Here is a 21594-nt window from a genome sequence, read left to right as displayed (position 1 = left end):
TGTGTATCATTCATGGCTGGCTGAAGACAATACATTGTTTCCTTTTGGGATTTTCCAGACCAATACGCAAAACAAAAATTAAAAAATAAGAAAACACAATGATATGTAGAGTCTACTTCCAGATTACTATTCCAGAGCTTTCTTTTCCTGATCCCAAGTGCTAGATCCCAAGTGCTACAACCAACAAGTGCTAGAATCCCATATACTAATGTTTCACATGAGTCGGAGGTGGCACCTAGCCCTCAAGTTTGCTGAATCCATAAACTAAAGAAGCTAAAACATGGCCTCTTCCCCAATGTCACTTTCCTTCCTCAGCCACTCCTATTTCTGGTGTAGAGTCCAAAGCTGAGTTTTCCAAACACCTTGAGGGAAACTCTAATACTTCTCAGGGAAACAGGGCACAAACAACAAATTCAGTCCTCTGAATTGGCTAGATTATCCTCTCTTGGCATCTTCATCTGTGGGTAGTGAAGAACAGGGGGCCCAGAAACCATTACATGCTTATGTGGACCATACACTTGCAAAGGATGTCCAGATAACTGAACATAGCAGACAGAATTTTCAGGCCCTCACACCCAGCACACAGACAAATGGAGTAAGAATGAGATTGTACTAGACAATAGATGCATCCCAGAGGTGCCCACAAAGCAAGCTGTGTCTGGACCTGAGCCATGAGCATATGAGTGTCAGTGACAGAGCAGTAATGATTCAGGGCCAAAGGACAATGGAGAAGAATTTAGGACATTTCTGCATGTCCAACATGTCTAGGGAGATATTCAAGGCTGAGGAGCTGCCTGCGTTTAAATCACGATCTTGTAACATCTCGACCACCAGGAAGTTGGGAAGCTCCCAAATGACAAATGTGAATATGAGTAAAGGACAATCTATCCTGACCACTGAATGCGCCTCACGAAAAATATCATTTCCGCAAGATTCAAAACTGTCAGACCTGAGAAAAAAAGGTCCTTAGGGAATTGAAATTTAAACCAGAGAGCAGAGAGCAAAGCCTGGCTCAAGGCTGTGCACCTGACTTTTCCCTTACTTCAGACAGCTTGCCTTCTTGAATTTTACTTACTCAGTGCCACAGGGTCTCCAGCACAGATATGTGTCCTCTTGGAGGACAGCAGGGTCACCACGGAGCTGAGGCAGGAGCCCTGGGTCACTAAGTATGTATTATGGACTTGCCAGGATAGCCATGTACCACCAGCTGCAAAGAAAGCGAGACCTCTGGGCTCCAAAGTAGGAAAACGTTGAAATGAGGGTAAGGAAGAGCAACATCTAATGCCAGAAGGAAGAGCCATCATGCTGAGGACAGAGAAGTGGAGAGCATTTCCCTGTCTCCGTCACAGAATGAACAGTTTCTTCCTGATAGATACTTCAGAAAAAAGATAATGCATTTTTTCACTGTATCAGTTGCAAGAACAAAATCAAAGGCCAGGAATGTCACCATCAGAAAGTCCAGATGTTGCCAACCTTTGCACACCACCGAGATCCAGATGAAAGTGCAGATCTCTTTGTGAGTTGTGGGCCTCTGGAAGCTCACAAGCACATGCCAGGCAATGGAAAGATCCTAGAGGAGAAACTGGCATGTGGATACGGACTTGAGGCCTGGGAGGTAAGTCAGCAGAAGGAGGAACTGCCGGCCAGGTAGAGCCTGGCAAGGAACATCCCTCCATCTATGAAGCTCTCGTTGACCCCTGGCTAAAGGAAGGGGTAAGTGCCCAATCTGGCATGCGAAAAGCCATCTCTGCTGACCAGATCTGTCTTACAGATGTTGTAAGGAATAGAGTCAGAATCAGACATTCCCAGAAAGCTGTGGCCTTCAAGGACCAGCAATTATGCTTGAGTCATCACCCTTCACCACCATCCAGGGACCCTGTGCCCCGTGAAGACCTACCTGCATACATCAGTATTACAGTTCTCTCCAGCCATGCTCACTCCTGACGAAGGCACCGTGTTCAGAGATTTGACTCTTCTATTCAAACACAAAAATGTTTCCACTGCACTTCCAGAGAGAAAACATTTCTCCAAAGAAGTCATTCAGTCCTTGTTGAGAAAACATCACAGTTTTCAAGACAACCCATTCTCAGATGAGAACAATCTTTCAATTTCAATCCTAATCCTAGCACAATCAAGAATATTGTATACTTCTCAATAAATGTTCATTCTAATGGAAACTCGTGTTCTCTGTGCACTGCATTGGGATTGTGGGCTTTCAATATTCCTTGACTTGTGCTTAGGGAAAGGAAGGAGTTAATTCAGCTCTTATACATTTCCTCTTTCGGTTTCTAAAAGATGGCCAGTCCCTTATAGAGAGCCTGACAGTGGCCTTCTCAGTTTTATCCTGGGGTCCTTTCTTTGACCCTGATCAGAAGTCCTATAGTTAAAACACTTTGTTTTTCTATCAAATTACAAAACGTTTACACTATAGATTTTCAGGCCATTTCTAACTGAGAAAAACCCTTGAAGCCCAGAAGTTGGCTCAAAGTCTCTTTTTATCTGTTCCCTCACTCATCAGAACTATATAACAGTGCAGTGTAGGATGAGGTACTCTGGCATCATACAGCCAGAATTCTCCCTTGTTGCCTCCAGACAGTTGTGGAACAGGAAGCGGGAAAGGAGAGTGTGCAGGCCCTTAGCTTAGTGGCAGGGAAAACCTTCCATCTTGAACATCTCGATTGCAAATATATATCACCTGTTCCTCAGAGCTCTTCTCTCCCTAGAAAGTTTGGATAGACATGGTCCCCTCTCCTTACCTCACTCTAATGAAAATGGGTAGCAATTCACCCTTTCACCCTCCTCTACCTTCATGCAGGAGACAGGACAGAACATGCAGCTCTGAAAGGACCCGGGATGCAAATATTTTCCAGAAAACAGTGGCTTACTTTCATTTAGAAAAAGTTGCTGATTCTATAGTATCTCATATGTGGGCGGTCATTGATTAGGGTGTGTATGGATGGCCTTTGTGATTGTGGACACTAGGTTGACCAGGGCAGCGTCTAAGAAGTGGGTGGATCCAGCTGGAGAATCTGGTATAAGTGTAGTGTTAATCTGTCCAGAAGGCACATTCTGAGGTAGGCAATGAGGTGTTCTTGCTTGTGAGAGCATCTCACACAGCGGGAAGCTGATCCTCAGGGAAATCTCTTCAGGGTTTCTAGCTTGATAGCATTATTGTAAGAGCAAAATATCATCTGGCCATCCCTTGTAGGAATGGTCACCAGGCAGTCACTCAGAATTGGGGGAAAAGGAGACAGACAGTAAGGAAAGTGTAATGGAGGAATGCATCTGGAAAGAAGAAGAAAATGAGGAGGAGACGACCTTATCATTACTACTGGTGACCCCATTCTGGCCATGCATTCCACCTGACACTTACCTTGGTCTCACCTCCTGGACACAGTCAGGGCTTGGTAGAGCACGATGACACCACTTAAGCATAAGAGGATGTGGAATCAACACTGAGAACGAAGACGATATCTGCAGGGATGTTTTCAGAGAGCTTGTTCTCTTATTTGGGGCCTGCCTTCCCAGCCATGTTACATCGTACACCAAGGTTACAGTCATTTTGAGGTGCTTTAGTTATCTCTTGGTATGTAACTGGTGACCCAAAATGAGTGCCTTAAAAGACACATGTTTATTATCTCACAGTTTTTGTGGGTCAGGAATCCAGGGAAAGTATATTTGAGTTCCCTGCTTCAGAGTCTCTCACAAGCTGCAATTATGCTGTCAGTGGGGGATGTAATTTCATCTAAAGGCTCAACTGGTGAAGAACCCAACTATATAACTGTTGGCAGGATGCAGTTCCTTGAAATCTATTATCCCAAGATCCTCTTTTTCCTTCCAGCTGTTGGAAGGACCTGATTGGAGGCAACTCTCAGTTCCATGTTATGTGGACTTTTCCAATATGGCAGCTTGTTTCTTCAAAGTCAGGAGAGAGTCTGATGCAAGACAGAAGTTAAGTCTTTTGTAAACTAATCATGGAATAACTCCTTTTGTTTAGGAATCATTGCAACTTTCTTGGAAGGGTCCCTTCCTAGAAAACCCAATCAGTTCACTGAAGCAAAAGTGGCCAAAGGTGACAAGTGGATCTCTCCCCTCATCCAGATCCATGTCATCAGGGTCAAACTGTTTAATGGCTCAGTGGAATGAAGAGGAAAACATCAAAAAGATTGGAGTGTCCAATGCAGAAGGGAAGGGTGACATGGAGTTAGAGATGGTGTGAGGTTAGCTCCCCAGAGGCAATAGAGGGACTATTGAGAGAAGGTGAGTGAATGCTGGTGCCAAAACAGAAACAAATCAGAGCAGGTGTCCACATCCTCTCTCTCACTGCCACATTTCTGCCTCCTTGCCCAGAGCCATGCCATTGACTGAAGCTTAGAGCTGCAGGAAATGCTGATTCAGTGGAGACCTTGGGTCAGGAAAGAGGTGGGATGGAGCCTTGGACAGAATGTTGAAGCGGGAGGAATCAGTCAGAGGCCCCAACATCCATGTGGATAGACCATCTAACAATCTGGCCTCTCACTGTCTATCCCTTCTTTTCTCAGAGACCTTACCCCCATTCCAGTTCAGTCACTGCCATATCCTAGAACTTAACACCAGGAGCACTTCTGTCTTCTGAAAAAAATATTATGATATTCCATTCCTTATGCTTTATTCTTTCAACTCATGCCCTCTGTATGCCAATCTCTCAGCCTCTTCAGGAACTACAAGACACTTCATCCTTTCTCCCTGCTCATCTGACCACTTTGTGTCCTCATTTCCTGTCAGAGGAAGTCTTCCTGGTCCATCACTTAACCCCAAGCCTAAGTATCTCTACTCTAAAGAAGCTACCCCACCCTCCTTCCATCAGTCCTGCCAGAAAACTTTGAGTTGTCTTCTTTAGATCTGCCTTCCTATGAGGCGGTGATTCATCTTCGACAAAAATCACACAATTAAGTATGTTTTTACCACCATAAGTTTATGTTTTACAACTCTTTGTCAGCTCCAACACTGCCTGAAACAATCCATTCATTCCTTCGCTGTTTTGTGTGTACTAGGCTCTCTTCCAAGCACGCGGGACACACCAGGGAAGGAAACAAAACACCTCTCTTGGTGGAGCCTCTGTGATTGTTTTCTTAGCCAAATCGCTTGTTGAAGTACTCAAAGCAATTTCACCTTCTGATAACTTCTCCACATTCCTACTCGTTGATTATATGTCATCATATGTTACCTGGACCACCACGGCAGAATGAGAAGACATCAGATGGGAACTCTTCATTATAAAAACTATAAAACAAGAGCAAAACCAATCCTTGAAACCTCATCCTTTCTTTTCTTTCCTTCCCATTATACTGAAAGCTTTCCCTTGGATGCGTTTCTCCACCTCCCAAGCTAGGATCTGTCCTTGCTTTCCAACTCACAGCACTTTTCACGCCATGGGGAATATCTGGCTTCATTATCTACCTTCCCATAGGACCAACACTGTGGTTACATCATCATAGCCGGGTGCACCTAGTGGAGCTCAGAAACCTCTGCAGGAACCTGTCAGCGATGGGAGGGATTTCTCCACGGAGGCTCCGCCCGCCGTGCTGAGTCCAAGGTGCCCCAGGAGCAACCAGCCTGCAGGGGCGGGGCCACAGCCGCAGGTGAGACCTGAGAGCCTAAGAGGTTTGGCTACTTAAGGATGGCACCAGATGGCCAGGCGTCTGACCTCAGGCTTCCTGGTGTCGTGCAGGAGACCCTGCTCGCTGCGCCATTTGTCGTGCAGGGAGGCCTGTGGGGCCTCTGCTCCCGCTCCCCACACAAGAACACAGGATATGGTGAGGCCGAAAAGGAACACCCACGGAGCCATAGGTAGGGGAGTCATACCACTATGGTCTCACTGGAGGCTGGGCCCACTGGACGTGTGACCTGCCATCCGCCTTTCCACCCACCGACCGACGACTCTTCTCCACTCTCTCCTCTGTTCCTCTCTCTCAGCTCTCCTCTTCCGCTCTCTTCGGCTCTGCTCGGCTCCTTGGCAATCCTCGGCAGTCCTCTGTAGTCGCAGCAGTAATACCAGCGGCCAATTGGCTAACCGGCCACAGCCGACGGCCAATCAGCCACAGCCGATGGCCATTCACCACCCGAGCCAGTACCCCTTCACGTGAGGCCGAGAGCCTGTAAACTACTCTCTGGGGCTCTGTCCCCACACCTGGTCATCCTTCCATGGCTTCTGGAAAATTAGAGTTGAGATTTAATGCAAAGACAAGTTCTGAGGAGAATTTTTGTACTCCCAGGTAACGTCCCCCCAGCCCAGCTTGTAGGAAGGATCCTTCCTTCCAACCACCATTTCCACACCCAGCTGCCTGGCCTCGTGCCCTCTCAGCCCCCAGTCCCCACGCGAGTCCATGCTGCCCCAGAAGATGCTCAGACGTGGGTGCAGAGCTGCGCCTGACGGCCACCGGCCCCTTCACATCAGGAACCTCACGGAAACTCCATCGAGGCGATGACAGTAATAAATACAGTAAAAACATTGACCGGTGTGAAGGCTTCACTTTGCACAGGCTGCCTGGCTTTGCACAAATAAACTTATGTCTCAGATCTCATGTATTGTGTAAAGTGATACTAATGCGGACTAATAGCATAATGTCCTGAGAACTGGAAGGAACAAGTGAAAACCATGAAATAGAGTTAAGAGCCGTTGTCCATAAGGAGGCTGGGGTCCTTGATGCAGTTAGGGCATGCGCCTCGCCAGCCCCCAGAGAGCCCGGTGCCGTGGACGTGCTTGCACAGGTCTGAGGGACAGTGACATGTCAAGGTGCCCCCGGTCCACACACTAAATTAAGAAGTCGTCATCTCAGATTCTCTGCAGGACCAGTGACCCAAAGAAGGATGTTCACAGTCCTTTGGTGGTTGTTTTCAGAGGAGCCTACATGAGCTTTATCTCACCTGGGACCCATCAGTGAATCTAGTAGGAGTGGTTCCTGGGAACCCCAGGTAAAGGCCATGAAGGCTTTAGTGTCAGCGGACAGAGAGGGTAGAGGCAGAGCCCTTGTCACGCCCTGCGAGGTCCAGGACAGCAGCACGTGAGCCTCCCCAGCTGACCGGCTTCTTACAGGTAAGAAAATCTTAGGTAACTGCCTTGGATGCAGGTGTTGCTAGGTTCGTGCAATTACTGAGGAGCTACTGTGTGCAGCGGTTCTGTGTGAATAAGGCACTGTCACCATGTTTCTCTTAGAAAGACCTGAAAGAGAATCCTTTTTGTGACTGTTTCTCCTGTTAGAAAATATCATTTAGTGAATCTGAAAGATGGAGAAATAGAGGTAAGAACCTTCAAGACAGTTACGGTTCACTGTTTAATGTATCTCTGTCCAGATTTTGCTATGCCTGTATTTACATCGCTTAAATCAAATGTGCTTTAAAAGAAAAGCACATGTTATCATAAGTATTTTTATGTCAATATAAACTTTCGTAAACAGCAGTTTTTATGATAACATCATAGAAGTGGTAGAATATTACATTCTACTTTTTTTTAATTTAGGATAATTTCTAATTTTTTGAAATTTCAATATTTTGCTTCCTGTGTTGTTTCATAATTATAGTTGCTCATAATCTGTTCTATCCTAAACAGCACAGAGCATTTCCTAGATGTCTGCTTAACTCAGGATTGTGTCGTGGGCTGGATGCTTTTCTCTTTTTTCCAGTCTCCTTAGACGAGTTACCCCCTCATGTGGTTAGTTATTTAAGGGCTTGTCCTGAGTTTCACGCCAACAAAACCAAGTGCTTGCTAAACAACCTCAACATACAGTCTCCCAAACTTAACCCATTACCTTCTCTGCCCTCAACCTTCTCTTCCTCTTATCTTCCCAGTATCAGTAGCAGCACCTGGACACAAGAGCCATTCTGTGCTCCTCCCTCTTCACTTCCCACGTAGCTTGTCATCTTCTCCATGGGATGGACCAATATGCTGGGCAGAGCAATTGTAAAGTTCTCATAGTCTACTACAGCTCCCCAAAATAGATCATAAGATTTTCAGATCAAGAGGTGTATTTTTGAAAATAATTTTTAGTTATATTAAATTATATATGTTCACATTATCTGAGTCAAAGTTAAAACATCCTCATTAGGATTAAATATCCCAGACATATAGATGGCTAACAGACATATGAAAAGATGTTCAATGTTACTGATAATCAGGAAATGCATATCAAAACCACAATGAGATATGACCTCACACCTGTGAGAATGGCTATTATCCAAAAGTCAACAAATAAGTGTTGGCAACAATGTGGAAAAGAGGGAACCCTTTTGAAATGTTGGTGGAATGTAGGTTGGGGCATTCACTACAGACCACAGTGTGGAGATTCCGCTAAAAGTTAGAAATAGAACTACCATATGACCCAGCTATTCTAATTCTGGGTATTTATCCATGGAAAATACAAACATTAATTCAAACATAAATATGCAGTGCCATGTTCATTGCAGCATTATTTACAATAGCTAAGATATAAAAGCAACCCACGTGTCCATTGCTAGATGAATGGATAAGGAAGAAGTGGTACAGATATACAATGGAATATTCCTCACCCCTAAAATAGAATGAAATCTTTCCATTTGCAACAACATGGATGGACGTAGAGGGTATTACGCTAAGTGAAATTAGTCAGACAGTGAAAGACAAATACCATATGATTTCACATAGATGTGAAATCTAAACCAAATAAATGAACAAACAAAACAGAGGCAAACTCAGATACGGAGAACAAATTACTGGTTGCCAGAAGGGAGGGGGTTGAGGATGGGGTGGGTGAAAAAGGTGAAAGGGATTAAGAAGTACAAATTGTCCTTTATAAAACTAGTCGTGGGGATGTAAGGCACAGCGTAGCGAATATGGTCACTAATATTGTAATAACTATGAATGGTGTCAGATGGGTACTAGACTTATCAGCGTGATCACTTCCTAAAGTATATAGATGTCTAATCACTATGTTATACACCTGAAGCTAATATAATATTCTATGTCAACTGTAATTGAAACATTAAAACAATTACAAAATAAAGGTAAAAATAAAGACTCCCACTGATCACGCCTTCCTAGGAGGTAAACACTATGATCACTATACCTGTTTGGGATACATTCTGTGCTGTGCATTGACCTGGACTATGTATGGTTCATTTATTGATTTTACATAAAACGGTATCATGTTGTGCACATTGTCTGCAGCATGTTTCTCGAGTTCCACAGATATCCTGTCCACCTACCTATAGCAGCACATATAGACGCCTCTGATGCCTTTTAACCGCTGTATAGTATTTCTGTAAATGGATAGTCAGCACGCTCAGATTGCTGCATGTCTGTGTCCTACTTCTCATTATTACAGACAATGCTGCCGTAAACGTCTTTCTATCTGCCTCCTGTGCATACGTTCAAGTGCTTCTCTAGAGTATGTTCCAAGAAATGGATCACACTGTTCTGGGTCAGAAGGTCCACATTTTTAAAAGTATGTATTTACTCATGTGAAACATTCAATGAATACATTGTTTGAATAGGAAGTAAATGCACATGGTGAAAAAAATCATTGAAAAGTTGTGTAGCAAAAGGTAGTGTCTTTTAGTCTGGACCAGTTTCTCACTTGATGCTTGATTTTAATACATGTTAAATAGTATAAGCTAGCTATTTGTGGTATGTCTTTAAATTAGGGTTTGTTTGTCGTTTCCTCATGTGTAGTTTTAGGTTATATGTCTTTGGTAGGATTAGCACACAAGTGAGCTGACTTTTTATTTCATCCTGCATGATTTTCATTAACTCCATTATGAATGATGTTCAATTTAAGCATTTGATTAAAGTGTTGTCTGCCAGACCTTTATATTGTAAAGTTTTCTTTTTTTCATTATTACTATTTGTCGAACTTTGAGAGAATACACACACACACACACACACACACACACACACACACACGAGGTCGTACAATTAAGCTCACGAGCTCATCATAGAAAATGTGCCACATCCCTCATTGCTGAATATCGTCATTATGGTGACCTTTGAAGTACTCTCCTTAGGAAGCTATGCACTGATGCCGGCGCCTAGTCCACACTTCAAAGCAGTTTTGGAACTCTTTTTGTGGAATCGCCATCAGAGCTGTCATCGTATTATCCATGATATCCTGAATGTCATTAAAATGTCTTCCTTTCAACATTTTCTTTATCTTTGGGTAAAGAAAACAGTCATTGGGGCCAGACCAGGTGAGTAGGGAGCTCTTTCAATACACTTATTTGTTTACTGGCTAAAACCTCCCTCACAGACAGTGCCGTGTGAGCTGGTGAATTATCCTGATGCAAGACGCATGGATTGTTGGAAAAAAGTTCAGGTCGTCTAAATGTTCCAGGCAGCCTTTTCAGCTTTTCCAAACAGTATAGTTAGTTAACTGTTTGTCTAGTTGGTACAAATTCTTGATGAATAATCCTTCTGATATCAAAAAAGGTTAGCAACACTGTTGCAACAAGTTCAGGAACTTAATTGTCAGACGTGTGTGTGTGTGTGTGCTTGTGGCGTGTGTATTCATCAAAACTTTCAATCATTCATTCATTTATATTCCGGTCAGCACATGGTATTATGTTTTATTTCATTAATTATAGTCTGTAATCAATATTTATTTTTGTGTTCATATTGTCACAGGTCTAGACAGTGAGAGTCTCTTTAGATTGCCTTCTGGGTCCTTTCAGATGTTTTCATCATTTTTAAAACATTGTCTTACTTTCTCATACAACACATGTCAGGACCATCTTGTATTTTCCCTACAGCTGTCTTAGAATCAAAGCTCTCTGGGGGACTGAGGGTCCTTTAGCAAGTACTGCTGTTTTTCTTTTTCTTTTTTTTTTTCCCATTTATAAAAATGTCTTTCATTAAAATTTATTGGGTTGACAATGGTTAGTAACATTACATACGTTTCAGGTGTATAACTCTGTAATACATAATCTATATATCACATTGTGTTCACCACCCAGAGTCAGTTGTCTTTCCATCACCTTATATTTGATCCCCTTTATCCTCATCTACCACCCTCTGCCCACTTTACCCTCTGGTAACCACTATACTATTGCCTGTGTCTATGATTTTTGTTTCTTCATTTGTTTTTCTACTTCTTTTTTTGTTTTCAGTTTTGTATTCCACATATCAGTGAAATCATATGGTTCTCGACTATTTCTGTCTGACTTTTTTCACTTAGCATAATAATCTCAAGATCCATCCATGTTGTCGCAAATGGTCCTATTTCATCTTTTCTTACTGCCGAATAGTATTCCATTATGTATATATACCATATCTTCTTTATCCATTCATCTATCAAAGGACACTTCGATTGTTTCCATGTGTTGGCCACCGTAAATAAAGCTGCAATGAACATTGGAGCACATAAATCATTATGGATAAATGTTTTCAGGTTTTTTGGGTAGATACCCAGGAGAGGGAGGGCTGGCTCACACTATAATTGTAGTCTTAATTTTTTGAGGAACCTCCACACTGCCTTCCATAGCGGCTGCACCAATCTGCATTCCCACCAACATTGTATGAGGGTTCCTTTTTCTCCCCAGCCTCTCCAACCCTTGTCACTATTTGTCTTGTTGGTGATAGCCATTCTAACTGGGGTGAGGTGATATCTCATCGTGGTTTTTATTTGCATGTCTCTGATGAATAGTGATGTTGAGCATTTTTTCTCATGTCTATTGGCCATCTATATGTCCTCTTTGGTGAATGTCTATTCAGGTCCTCTGCCCATTTTTAATTGGATTGTTTTTTAGTTGTGGCATTGTATGAGTTCCTTTTGCATATTAGCCCCTTATCGGAGGCACTGTTTGCAAAAACATCCTCCCATTCAGTTGGTTGCCTCTTTCTTTTGTCGATGGATTCTTTTGCTGTGCAGAAGCTTTTTAGTTTGATATAGTCCCATTCATTCATTTTAGCTTTTACTTCCCTTGCCTTTGCCGTCAAATGCATAAAATCCTCTTTGAATCCAAGGTCCATAAGTTTAGTACCTGTTTTCTTCTATGCATTTTCTTGTTTCAGGTCTTTGATCCATTTTGAGTTAATTTTGGTACATGGTGACAGATAGTAGTCCATTTTTATTCTTTTGCACGTGGCTTTCCAATTCTCCCAGCACTGTTTATTGAAGAGGCTGTCTTTTCTCCATTGTATGTTTTTGTCTTCTAGTCAGAAATTATATGTTCATATTTATTTGGGTTTATCTCTGCATACTCAGTTTTATTCCATTTGTCTGTGTGTCTATTTTTCTACCAATACCATGCTGTTTTGATTATTGTTACCCTTTAGCATACGCTGAAGTCAGGGAGTGTGATACCGCCAGCATTGTTCATTTTTCTTAGGATTGCTTTGGCTAGTCAGGGTCTTTTGTGGAGGAATGTATACTTTTGAAAGAGTGATTCTCAAACTCAGATTCTGACCCATTAGTGAATTATGAAATAATTGTGGTGCTTGCTGCAAACACCTGTAAGAAAATGAAACAAAGTAGAATAGATAATATTAGAGTATATTGTATGTAATACACGTTTGTAATATTCCATAAAACTTTTATACTACTTTTGTGCATGTGGGCATACACTGGTCTATGATAAAAATTATTATTTTTTAATTAAAAAATGCTAAGGATTCCAGACAAAGCATATGATTTCCTTAAGACTATAGATGATCTCACCATGGTTTTAGAGTGTAAATGTTAGATAATATAGTACGAGCACCTGTTTTCACAAAGATGTCAGAGGAGATGGTACTTTAATGGTCTATGCAGACAGGTCAGCGTGGGGGACGTGAGCCTGAAGCTCGGGGCTCCATTTGTGATCTGACATAGGATCACTGCTTCTTCAGCTTTTATTTTCAGCATTTTTGTTTCCAGATTTGTTTGGGTGAATCATTTTATCATATGATATTCTGTGTTCTATATACTTACGCCTGATTTCATTGGCCTGAGGTGAATTTTTCCTCCTTGAGGAACATAACTCCATTTTCATCAAGAGACTCTGGGGAAATTTTACTTTATTGCCAGTTTTAAGTAATTTCAGGATTCTATATTTCAATTACAATTACATCTGCCAGAATTTAGAAACTGAAATATACAATACGCATGGGCTGAATACTTGCCATTGGCCAATCCCAGTGAGCATCTCAGCTGTCTCTGTCCTGCTCAGTGCCCAGCACCAGCTGGGCACCCTGTTTGGACACCCTGCCTGCTGATGTCCAAGGCACCAGCAGGTCCACAAGAAGCCCAGCTCTGTCTCTCTGGACTTGGGCGATCCCTCCCTCCCCTTCCCCGTTCAGGCCTAGGGATGCTGAGGTCTCCCTATTGTTGTTGGTTCTGCTGCTTTGCATCTTTGATCAGTTGGGTACATCCCACCCCAGCCCATGTCTGGGTAAACTGTTCCTTTGCTCTCTGAACATTGAGATTTTCCTGCAGGAACCAACTGATGCTTGTTTAGGTATGTTCACTGGAAGCATATTAAAGATACGTATATGATGCTTTGCATTCACACAGCACGTTAATTACATAAACTAAATTCAGTGGGCGTACAACTAGCAAACAGCCACATATTGTATGATTCCATTGTATCAGAATTCACCCAACTACAGAAAAAGAAGATGAGTGGTAAACTGGGGCAGGGGGAGACAAGGAGATTGAAAGGTGAAGGCCAAAGGGAGCAGTGTCTTTCTGAGTGTGGAACATGTTCTAAAAATGATTGTGGTGATGGATGCACAACATTGTGAATATACTAAAAGCCACTGAATTGTACACTTTTAATATGTAAGTTGTATGGCAAGTGAATTATATCTCAATAAGGTGGTTTTTATATTTTTTAAACAAAGAAAGTTTATAAGAGCTTCAATCATAGTTGCCCAAACTGGGAAGCAACCAAAATGTGCGGCGTGAATGGATAAAGCAACTATGATACAACCAGATTATGGAATATTATCCAGCAATAAAAAGAAATGAACTATTAAGCCATGAGAAGATGTGCGGGGTGCTTAAATGCATATCACTAAGTGAAAGAAGCCAACTTGAAAATGCTATGCACTGTGTGATTCCAACTAGATGACATTCTGGAAAAACAAAACTCTGGAGACAGTAAGGAGATCAGTGTTTGCCCTGGGATGGGTGTGAGGGAGAATGAATAGCCATAAAACAGAACATTTTTTGGGCAGTGAATTTTCTCTGTTTGAGATTATAAGGGGGAACACGTGTCATGATACATTTGTCTAAACCCATAAATGTACAACACCGAGAGTGAACCCTCATGTGACCTATGGGCTATGAGTGATAACGATGTGTCCATGTAGGTCCTCACATTCTAAACCTGTCCTGTCTGGTCCTGTATGGTGATAGTGGGGAGTGTGTGTGTGTGTGTGTGTGTGTGTGTGTGTGTGTGTGTGTGTAGCTTGTCCAGAAAGTGTTTGAGCAGTTTAACCTTCATTAATGTCACACTTACTCCCAAGATCACTGGAAGGTTTACTCTGTTACATTTATCTTATACTGAGTTCAGTTTTGTGAATGTTGAACAATGAATTATACATTTTAATTATTTGAGGCAGCCCCTCTGATTGAACAGACTAACTGAAATAAACTAAAATTGGCTATTCAACATTCAGAGAACTAAGTATAAAAAAAAAATTGAAGTTATATATCTGGGTTCACGAATGGCAAAACATTGTATAGGAAAGATGGATTTGAGGACATATATGACCCTGAGTGTAAATGTCTGGGTACAAGCAAACATTCCAGGCAGTATTTCAGACTTCCACGGTAGTGGACATGGTTAGGCCCAAGTCAAGCTCTCCACACGGTAAAGGGGGACCCAGGTCATATCTGGGTTACAGGTGAAACAAGGAGAACCTTTCCGTAAGGTAAATATATGATGAAAGATGGATTGGAAAATAGGATGGCAGCCGAGGGCAGAGGGACCTAGAGGCCCAACAGGGGTGGAGGGATCTGCTGGTCTGGTGGGTGGGGGAGGGGTTGTGTCACAAGCCTTTGTGACTCTTCAATGGTCTGGGAGGCAGGCCTGGCAATAAAGTCAAGAGTCTGCACTGTCACAGCTCAGTTGCCTCAGGCAGCTTGGCGATTCAGATAATGGATTTCCTACAATGGAATGTGTTTGCATTTCTGAATAGTCTTCTTGAAATTTGTGTGAGCTTCTGCTCTGTCTCATTACAGGTTCTCCTCACTTGTCTGTGGGGTTTGTGTTCACTCCTTCTGTTCCTGTGCTACCTGGTGGAGATTCCACCTTTACCACCCGTCCAGGAAAACAAAAACATCCCAAAGGTAAGGAACCCCGAGGAGGCCCAACAGATTTAGTTTAGTGTTTTGCCCATTTCTACTCCCACCCTTGAAAATGAGCAGGGCTGGCTGAGAGTAACACCTGAGGTGGGGAGTCTGAGAGAATAGAAGATCCTTGTAGGAAAATAGGCAGGACCGGGCTTAGATTCAGCTGGGCCTGTTTCCTTTGTAGCTCACAGACCATGTGCGTGTGGTAGAGGACTGATTCCAGGATGAAACGCCAAACATTGATTTCCTGGCCCTGGCTTGGGTTATTCAGAGAGTTTGGGATCGCTGCAGGAGAAGTGAGTTCCCCAGCACTTCATCAGGAGTCATATTCCCATGTCAGGAATCACTCCATAGAGCCTTCCTCTGTGTTGGGCTGATCAGGAGGGCAGCGCTGAGCCTCTGAGAGCCTCTGAGCAGAGGCTGGAGCCTGAGCTCTGCCCCAGGTTACAGGGTCCTAACTGAGGGACCAGCGATGTACTGTTGGTCTCAGATTCTCTGCCCTCCTTGAGCAGAGGACTTCTGACTGAGAATACCAAGTGTGGACCTCATAGACAAAACCTTCCTTGAGTTTTCAAAGAAGGGAAAATTGAAAAAAATTTGGACCCATAAAAATGGATCAAAGGAAGGAACACAAACTACTAGTAATTAAATTAAAATAGAGTCATGTGATTCTGGAATCATGAAAGTCTAAGTTTCCTATGGAGAAAGGTGACAAAAATAATGCTCTTTTCTCAGCACCGGGGCAGAGCCAAGAGAAGAAGGAAAGGTGGGACATGGAAAGGTAAGGTTCTGCCTCTTTCACCTGCGCTCTCCAAGGGTGGCCCTTTCTGTCCTTTCCATGAGGTCCCTGGTCCATGACCTCTGAGGCCATTTGTTGCTGGATACAATCCCTGTCTGAAAACAGGACCATCAGAGGAGAGGCTCCTGAGAAAGCAGTGAGACTTAGTCACTTCTCTGATCCCCTGCTCTGCCCTCCCTGGGGATGTGCAGTGATGGACCTGAGCAGGGGACATTGTGCAATAGATGTGGAGACTCAGAACTTCTGTCTCTGGGCTTTAAGTACTTTGACCTCTGGGGTGATGAGATTCCTCTCTGATGTAACCACTGACCACTGTGCTTCACAGACTGGTTTTGAGCATCGCATGAGATAATGTATGTGAATGTAATTTACAAATGAAGCAACAGACACATGCGACGCTTGTTCGTATGGACATGGACCACTTCACTTCATCGGCTGATTCTTGGGGCGTCACAGTCTAATATCACAATGGTTTCCCATAGAGGGACTCCTGTATACTACCTGTGCTTCTACCTTCATCCACGTAACTCAATCTCCTGGTTTCCCAGGTTTGAGACATTACCAGAGGACAGAAGAGGGGAAAACACGGCTGATTTCTATCCACAAAGGGTGAGTAGTCTTCCCTCCCCTTCGGTGATCCCTTTTTAGCATGTTGTGTGCAATTCCAGGGATCAGTGCAGCCTTCCATAGTCTTGGGATGGAGTAGCCATAGGAACAGGGGTGGGCATGAAGGCCCGGGGTGAGTGCTATTGGGTGTATTGTGAAGTCAGGGATGTGGAGCCATGTGAAGGGCAGCAGGCTTCTTTCAGGTGGCCCCACCCCCATAGGGCCGTTAGGGCCTCCTCCCTGTTCTGGTCCTGGCTGTAGCTCTGTACCTCCTGTGTCTTACAGCCCCCTGCACCGGCATCATGTTACCACCTGCTTTCACCAGCGGTTACACCCAGAACCCTTCTGTCAGGTGAGCAATAATGCAAACGATGAGGTCAATTGTCTACTGTTCCCTGAGGCCCGGAAAGATGTTACTGTCTCAGTGTCCACTTTGGCTTCCACAGATTATGTGATTGAGTCATTCTTCCCTTTGTCCGCCACCTTCTCTCGAGTCCTGCCAGGAAAATCAAATCAATAACAGTCCCTCCGCCTGAGCTTTTTCCCATTGTCACCCTCAATTCTCTCTACTAACCCAAAGACCCCCTTGTCTTACTTTCCTTCACCTTCAACACTGAGTCACTCTTTTCCACGAGAGCCTTTTGCTCCTTGGAATGTACATTCCCAGTGTCCCATTCCCCACCCCAACCCCTTGTCGCCCCACCACATGGCACTCCAAGAGCTGATCCTCTTCTCCAACTAGAGGCCCCTCTGACTCTGAACACCATCTTTCTAAATGCCTCCACCCCACCCCCAAGATACCAACCCCTTACCAGAATCGTCCCATAAAAGGAATCTCACTGGTTCATTGGCTTGTCATTAGGTACCACCAGTGCTGTGTACCTCACTGCCACCAGGCTACAATTTCACTGTGATTCACTCTAAATCAATTTCCATCCCATGGAAGCCTGATGCAGAGACCACATCTCCAGGTAGCCCTGGTGCATCATGCACTTTTTTCCCAACAGTCACAGGCATTGACCATTCCAGCCTGTCACTTGCAAACCTTTCCTGGTGTGGACTAGTTAATGCCAGGGACCCATTCCCTTCCCGCTTGGCACAATGTGATTGCAAGCAAGAGTTTCTTGCCCTCTATTCTTTACAGGCCTCTTTTGCGGGAGATCCCGCAGCCAACCTCACGGGATGTGGTCAACTGATGGCAATAAACAAGAGACAAGTACAAAAGAGGAGTCCTTTCCTGAGGTGGAAGGGAAAGGGGAAGAAAAATGTATCGTTCCTCAAACAACATAGGCCAGACTACCACCTAAATTCTTCACGCAATGTGTCACACTTAGGTTCTGCTAAGCATGACTCATTAGTTGCCCTTCTGTTTTGGAGAAACAAAGGCACAGCAGTGGAATGGCATGTCCATCAGCAGCTCTCACGTCCTAGGACCTGGCAGGATTATTGGGTGGAGAACCGTATCCATCTTCTCTGGGTTTTTCCATCTTTGCCCAGCGTGATTTTGCATTTTTCTGTCCATGTCTTCGGTGACTATTCATCAAACTTTACCTTCCGAAGAATCACAAATGTTCCCACAGGCCAGCTATACCCAGGACTTTCCAATGCCTTCCTTCCATCCTTGCCTGGGGTGCAGCCTCACCCCTTCCCTCAATCCCTGCCCCAATCCCAGCTCCTACGTCTCAGTCAGATCCGACTTCTAGTCCATCTTCAATGCACAATCCCAAATGTACCATCTGGTCCTATACCCCAGATTGGCATCTGTGGAGGGTATTTCCATCACCTCAACAACGAATCAGATGATCCCACGTCATCTATAATGCAACACCTGGGATGGCGTCTGTTGTGCCACCAACTTGAACATCTGTGGGGTTTACTCTCTGTGGCCCAAAGTTCTCAGGAGGACTTTTGTTCTTCCAGTCCCAACTCTGCTTACCACCGGCCCTCCCAGGCCCAGGTTTCAATCTCCATCCTTCATGGAGTGTTTCCTCTGAGCAATGAGCTTTCCAAAACTGTAGAACATCACCATAGACTGGAGCTCATCCAACACCAGTGGGGCCTGCCCCGCAGAATCCATGAGTCTCGGGCACTCATGAGGCCTCTGAGTGATTCGTCAGAGATAGCTGAGCCGGAGAGCAATTATGAATTATTGTACATCTCTGTCTATAAAGGTCAGAGCAAGAAAATGCTAAATGTAGGATTGAGCCCACCCAGAAGCTTTTGTGAGAGGGGCTCAGAAATGCAACATCTAGCAGAAGATACGGGGAAGGATAAGGGAAACAGCCTAGAGAATGGCCCCGAAGATCCTGTTCTGGGTGACTCAGACAGCTCTTCAGATGAAGATCTCATGTATGGCTCTGAGGAAGAACTAGATGGTCCCGGGGTGAGTCCATCAGACAGCTTGACAGACGAAGCCCTCCTGACTCATACTGAGGGTGTCTCCAGTGTGGACGGAGTAGCTACCCAGGGGCTGCCTATCCATGTGGAGGACCGAGTCAGGATGGAGCAGCGGCAGGAGCCTCGGGGCCCTAGGCGGGTCTTCAGGTGGTATAGGAAGAAGATTCTACAAGCTCGAAAGACACTGAATTCTCAAGGCCCGACATCAGATGTGCTCGGTGGAGGCGATCCAGGGTTGGGAACATCGCAAACTCGATGTTTGGGATGTAGTAAGAAGGTTCAGGACGTGGCATTAGAGGAGGTGCTGGGAAGCAAATCATCCCAGATCACGTCACAGAAGGGGCAGTCTGCTCCTGAAAGCCCATTCAGGAAGCAAATGAAACGCTTGTTGCCTTGTCTACAACCTAACAGAGAAGTCAAAAAGCAAGAAAATCCCCAGGCAACAGGCAGCCCCATATCATGTACACAGAGCAGAGGCCCCGATCAAGGTAGATATGTCTTGCCTGGGATGACCAGAGATAAGAATGTCAGGAGAGGAATTGGGAAGTACCTACGGGAGCAGCTGGGGCATCAGCATACAACAGACATCCCCTGCCCCCAAGAGCCCCTTTCCTCCCCAGCGAAATTTGGTAAAGCTCAGCAGGAGGCAGAAGTAGGGGCCCAGGCACAGTCCCCCCAGGGGCCTCCTCTCAACTCCAGGGCTCCCTGCTGTAAAGTGGCAAATAAGAATTCTTGCCAGGAAGAAGCTCTCTATTCAGGCAAGACTTGTCCACTTACTCCAAAAAAACGAGAGAAGAACAGACAACCCCAGACATTTGCATCATTTATGCAGCGGCTATTCCATCAGAAGCACCCCCAATCCAGGCCTCACAGGGAGACCTCGGCCCATCCAAACCCCACCTGCAGGGGTCAAGCTGGCCTGGAGCCTCCGGCTTCTGTCTCACCACTACTGCAGGCACAGCTTTCAGAGATATGTCTATCATTTTCATACCACACCAGTTCCTCAATTTCCAGGGGAAACATTTTCCCACCCCCAAGTAATTCCTCCCTTGGGATGAGAGTTGATTCTTCGTAATAAATGTCTGTCTAGTAACAGTGATGTTTTTGATGTGTGCTGTGTGGAGGACATGGGTTTTGGGTCACTCAGGGCTTGTGCTTAGGGAAAGGAAGGACTTAGTTCAGCCCTTATTGTTTGCTTCCTTTGGCTTCTGAAAGGTGACCAGTCCCCTGCAGCTCTAGCCTAGAAATAGATAACAAGTCCCCATAAGGCCCTTTTGTCCCTGGTGCAGTGTGAGGAGATGGGCTGTGTCTCCTGCCTCTTAGCTTAGTCTTAGTGACCATGGATAGCAGCCCACACCTTCCCCCTCCTGGAATGCTTTAAATCCTTTAGGGCGATGGGGAAGACAGGCCTTCTATATCTGAAGAAGGTCAGGGACAGGTACATTTTCAGAAAGTATCAGTGAAGAAGAAATAGTGGCTTCATCACTATGGAGAGTCAGTGGTGAGGATCCCATGGAGGGTGAATCCTCAGTGGGTGTGTTTGGGGCGGACATTGTCCAGTGGTTCCTGGGCTGGTTGGGGTCGGGTCTAAGAACAGCATCGATGCAGCTTACAAGTCTGTCTCGTGGCTCATGTTAATGTGTTGGGGAAGCATCCTTTAAATTTGACACTGACGTTTCCCTCCTGGATTGTCACCGTGGCAATATGGTTTCCGACCTAGGTATTTCTCTGGGCTGTAAGATTGAGGACATTTTTTTTCTTTATTTTTTTCCTTTTCGCAAATATAGCATCACTTAACTCTCAGTGGTAGGAATGTTGACCAGGGAGCCACCTACCTTCCAGGGTAAAATAAAGCTGAAAGTAAGGAAAAGCTGCCCTAGAGTAAGTGGGAGAATAAGAAGAAAGAGAGAGGGGAAAGAGTGACCTTGTGGTGGAACAAAGGTTTATGCCCCATCCTCCCCACACTGTGACCCTGCCTGGCTCCCAGCTTCCTCAGTCTGCTCCAAGCTCCCCTGCTTGAGGCTGCTCAGAGCACCACACAGCATGCCAATGCCTTAGAGCAAACAGGCACGGGGATCTTGTTTGAGTGGGAAAACGATATTTGTGGGGAAGTCATCAGTTTTGGCGTCCCTGTGTTTGGGGAAGGTGATCATGGTGCCTTCCCTCCAGCCATGCTTCAGGGAAATATACAAGATCTTGTCCTTACCAAGTGCCATTCAGCTCTCAGGGTGGACGTGTCCCCTTTGATCCTCATGGCCCTGATGGAGCCCTAATCCATCTCCCCGAAAAACCCCTATAGCTCATGAACCAGAGGTGAGATTCAGGGTTACAGACATTTTGGGGCTGACCATGGACCTCCATGGAATTTTCATTAGCCAAGACTGCACGCATACACACCCTTAGACCGTGGTCTGAAGGGAAGGAAGCTCCAGTTGTACAGACCAGGACTCAAACATGGTATGCGTTGCCAGAGCATACTTGAGTTCATTTTCCCGTCAAGATATATGA

General features: G+C 44.7%; 1 protein-coding gene across 1 annotated transcript; it reads left to right on the top strand.

The window, feature by feature from the left end:
- Positions 1-6698: 6698 nt before the first annotated feature.
- Positions 6699-21359, top strand: LOC148754828 (spermatogenesis-associated protein 31D1-like). Its single transcript, XM_088794362.1, has 6 exons — positions 6699-6750; positions 15174-15281; positions 16632-16692; positions 16975-17041; positions 17552-20157; positions 21074-21359. The coding sequence occupies exons 1-6, from the start codon at positions 6699-6701 to the stop codon at positions 21357-21359; spliced, it is 3180 nt and encodes a 1059-aa protein (XP_088650488.1).
- The last annotated feature ends 235 nt before the right edge of the window (positions 21360-21594 follow it).

Source organism: Rhinolophus sinicus, chromosome 17 (assembly GCF_057876585.1).
Source record: "Rhinolophus sinicus isolate RSI-liver-muscle chromosome 17, RSI-T2T, whole genome shotgun sequence".
NCBI lineage: Eukaryota > Metazoa > Chordata > Mammalia > Chiroptera > Rhinolophidae > Rhinolophus > Rhinolophus sinicus.
This window is presented reverse-complemented; position numbering and strand designations above follow the sequence as displayed.

Excerpts from the sequence above, each read along its gene's own strand:
- LOC148754828 (XM_088794362.1), top strand. The coding sequence starts at position 6,699 with ATGCGCCTCGCCAGCCCCCAGAGAGCCCGGTGCCGTGGACGTGCTTGC. Across the intron at positions 15,282-16,631 it reads AAAACAAAAACATCCCAAAG|GTTTGAGACATTACCAGAGG; the intron begins GTAAGGAACCCC and ends CTGGTTTCCCAG. Across the intron at positions 20,158-21,073 it reads GGGATGAGAGTTGATTCTTC|CTTCCTCAGTCTGCTCCAAG; the intron begins GTAATAAATGTC and ends CCTGGCTCCCAG.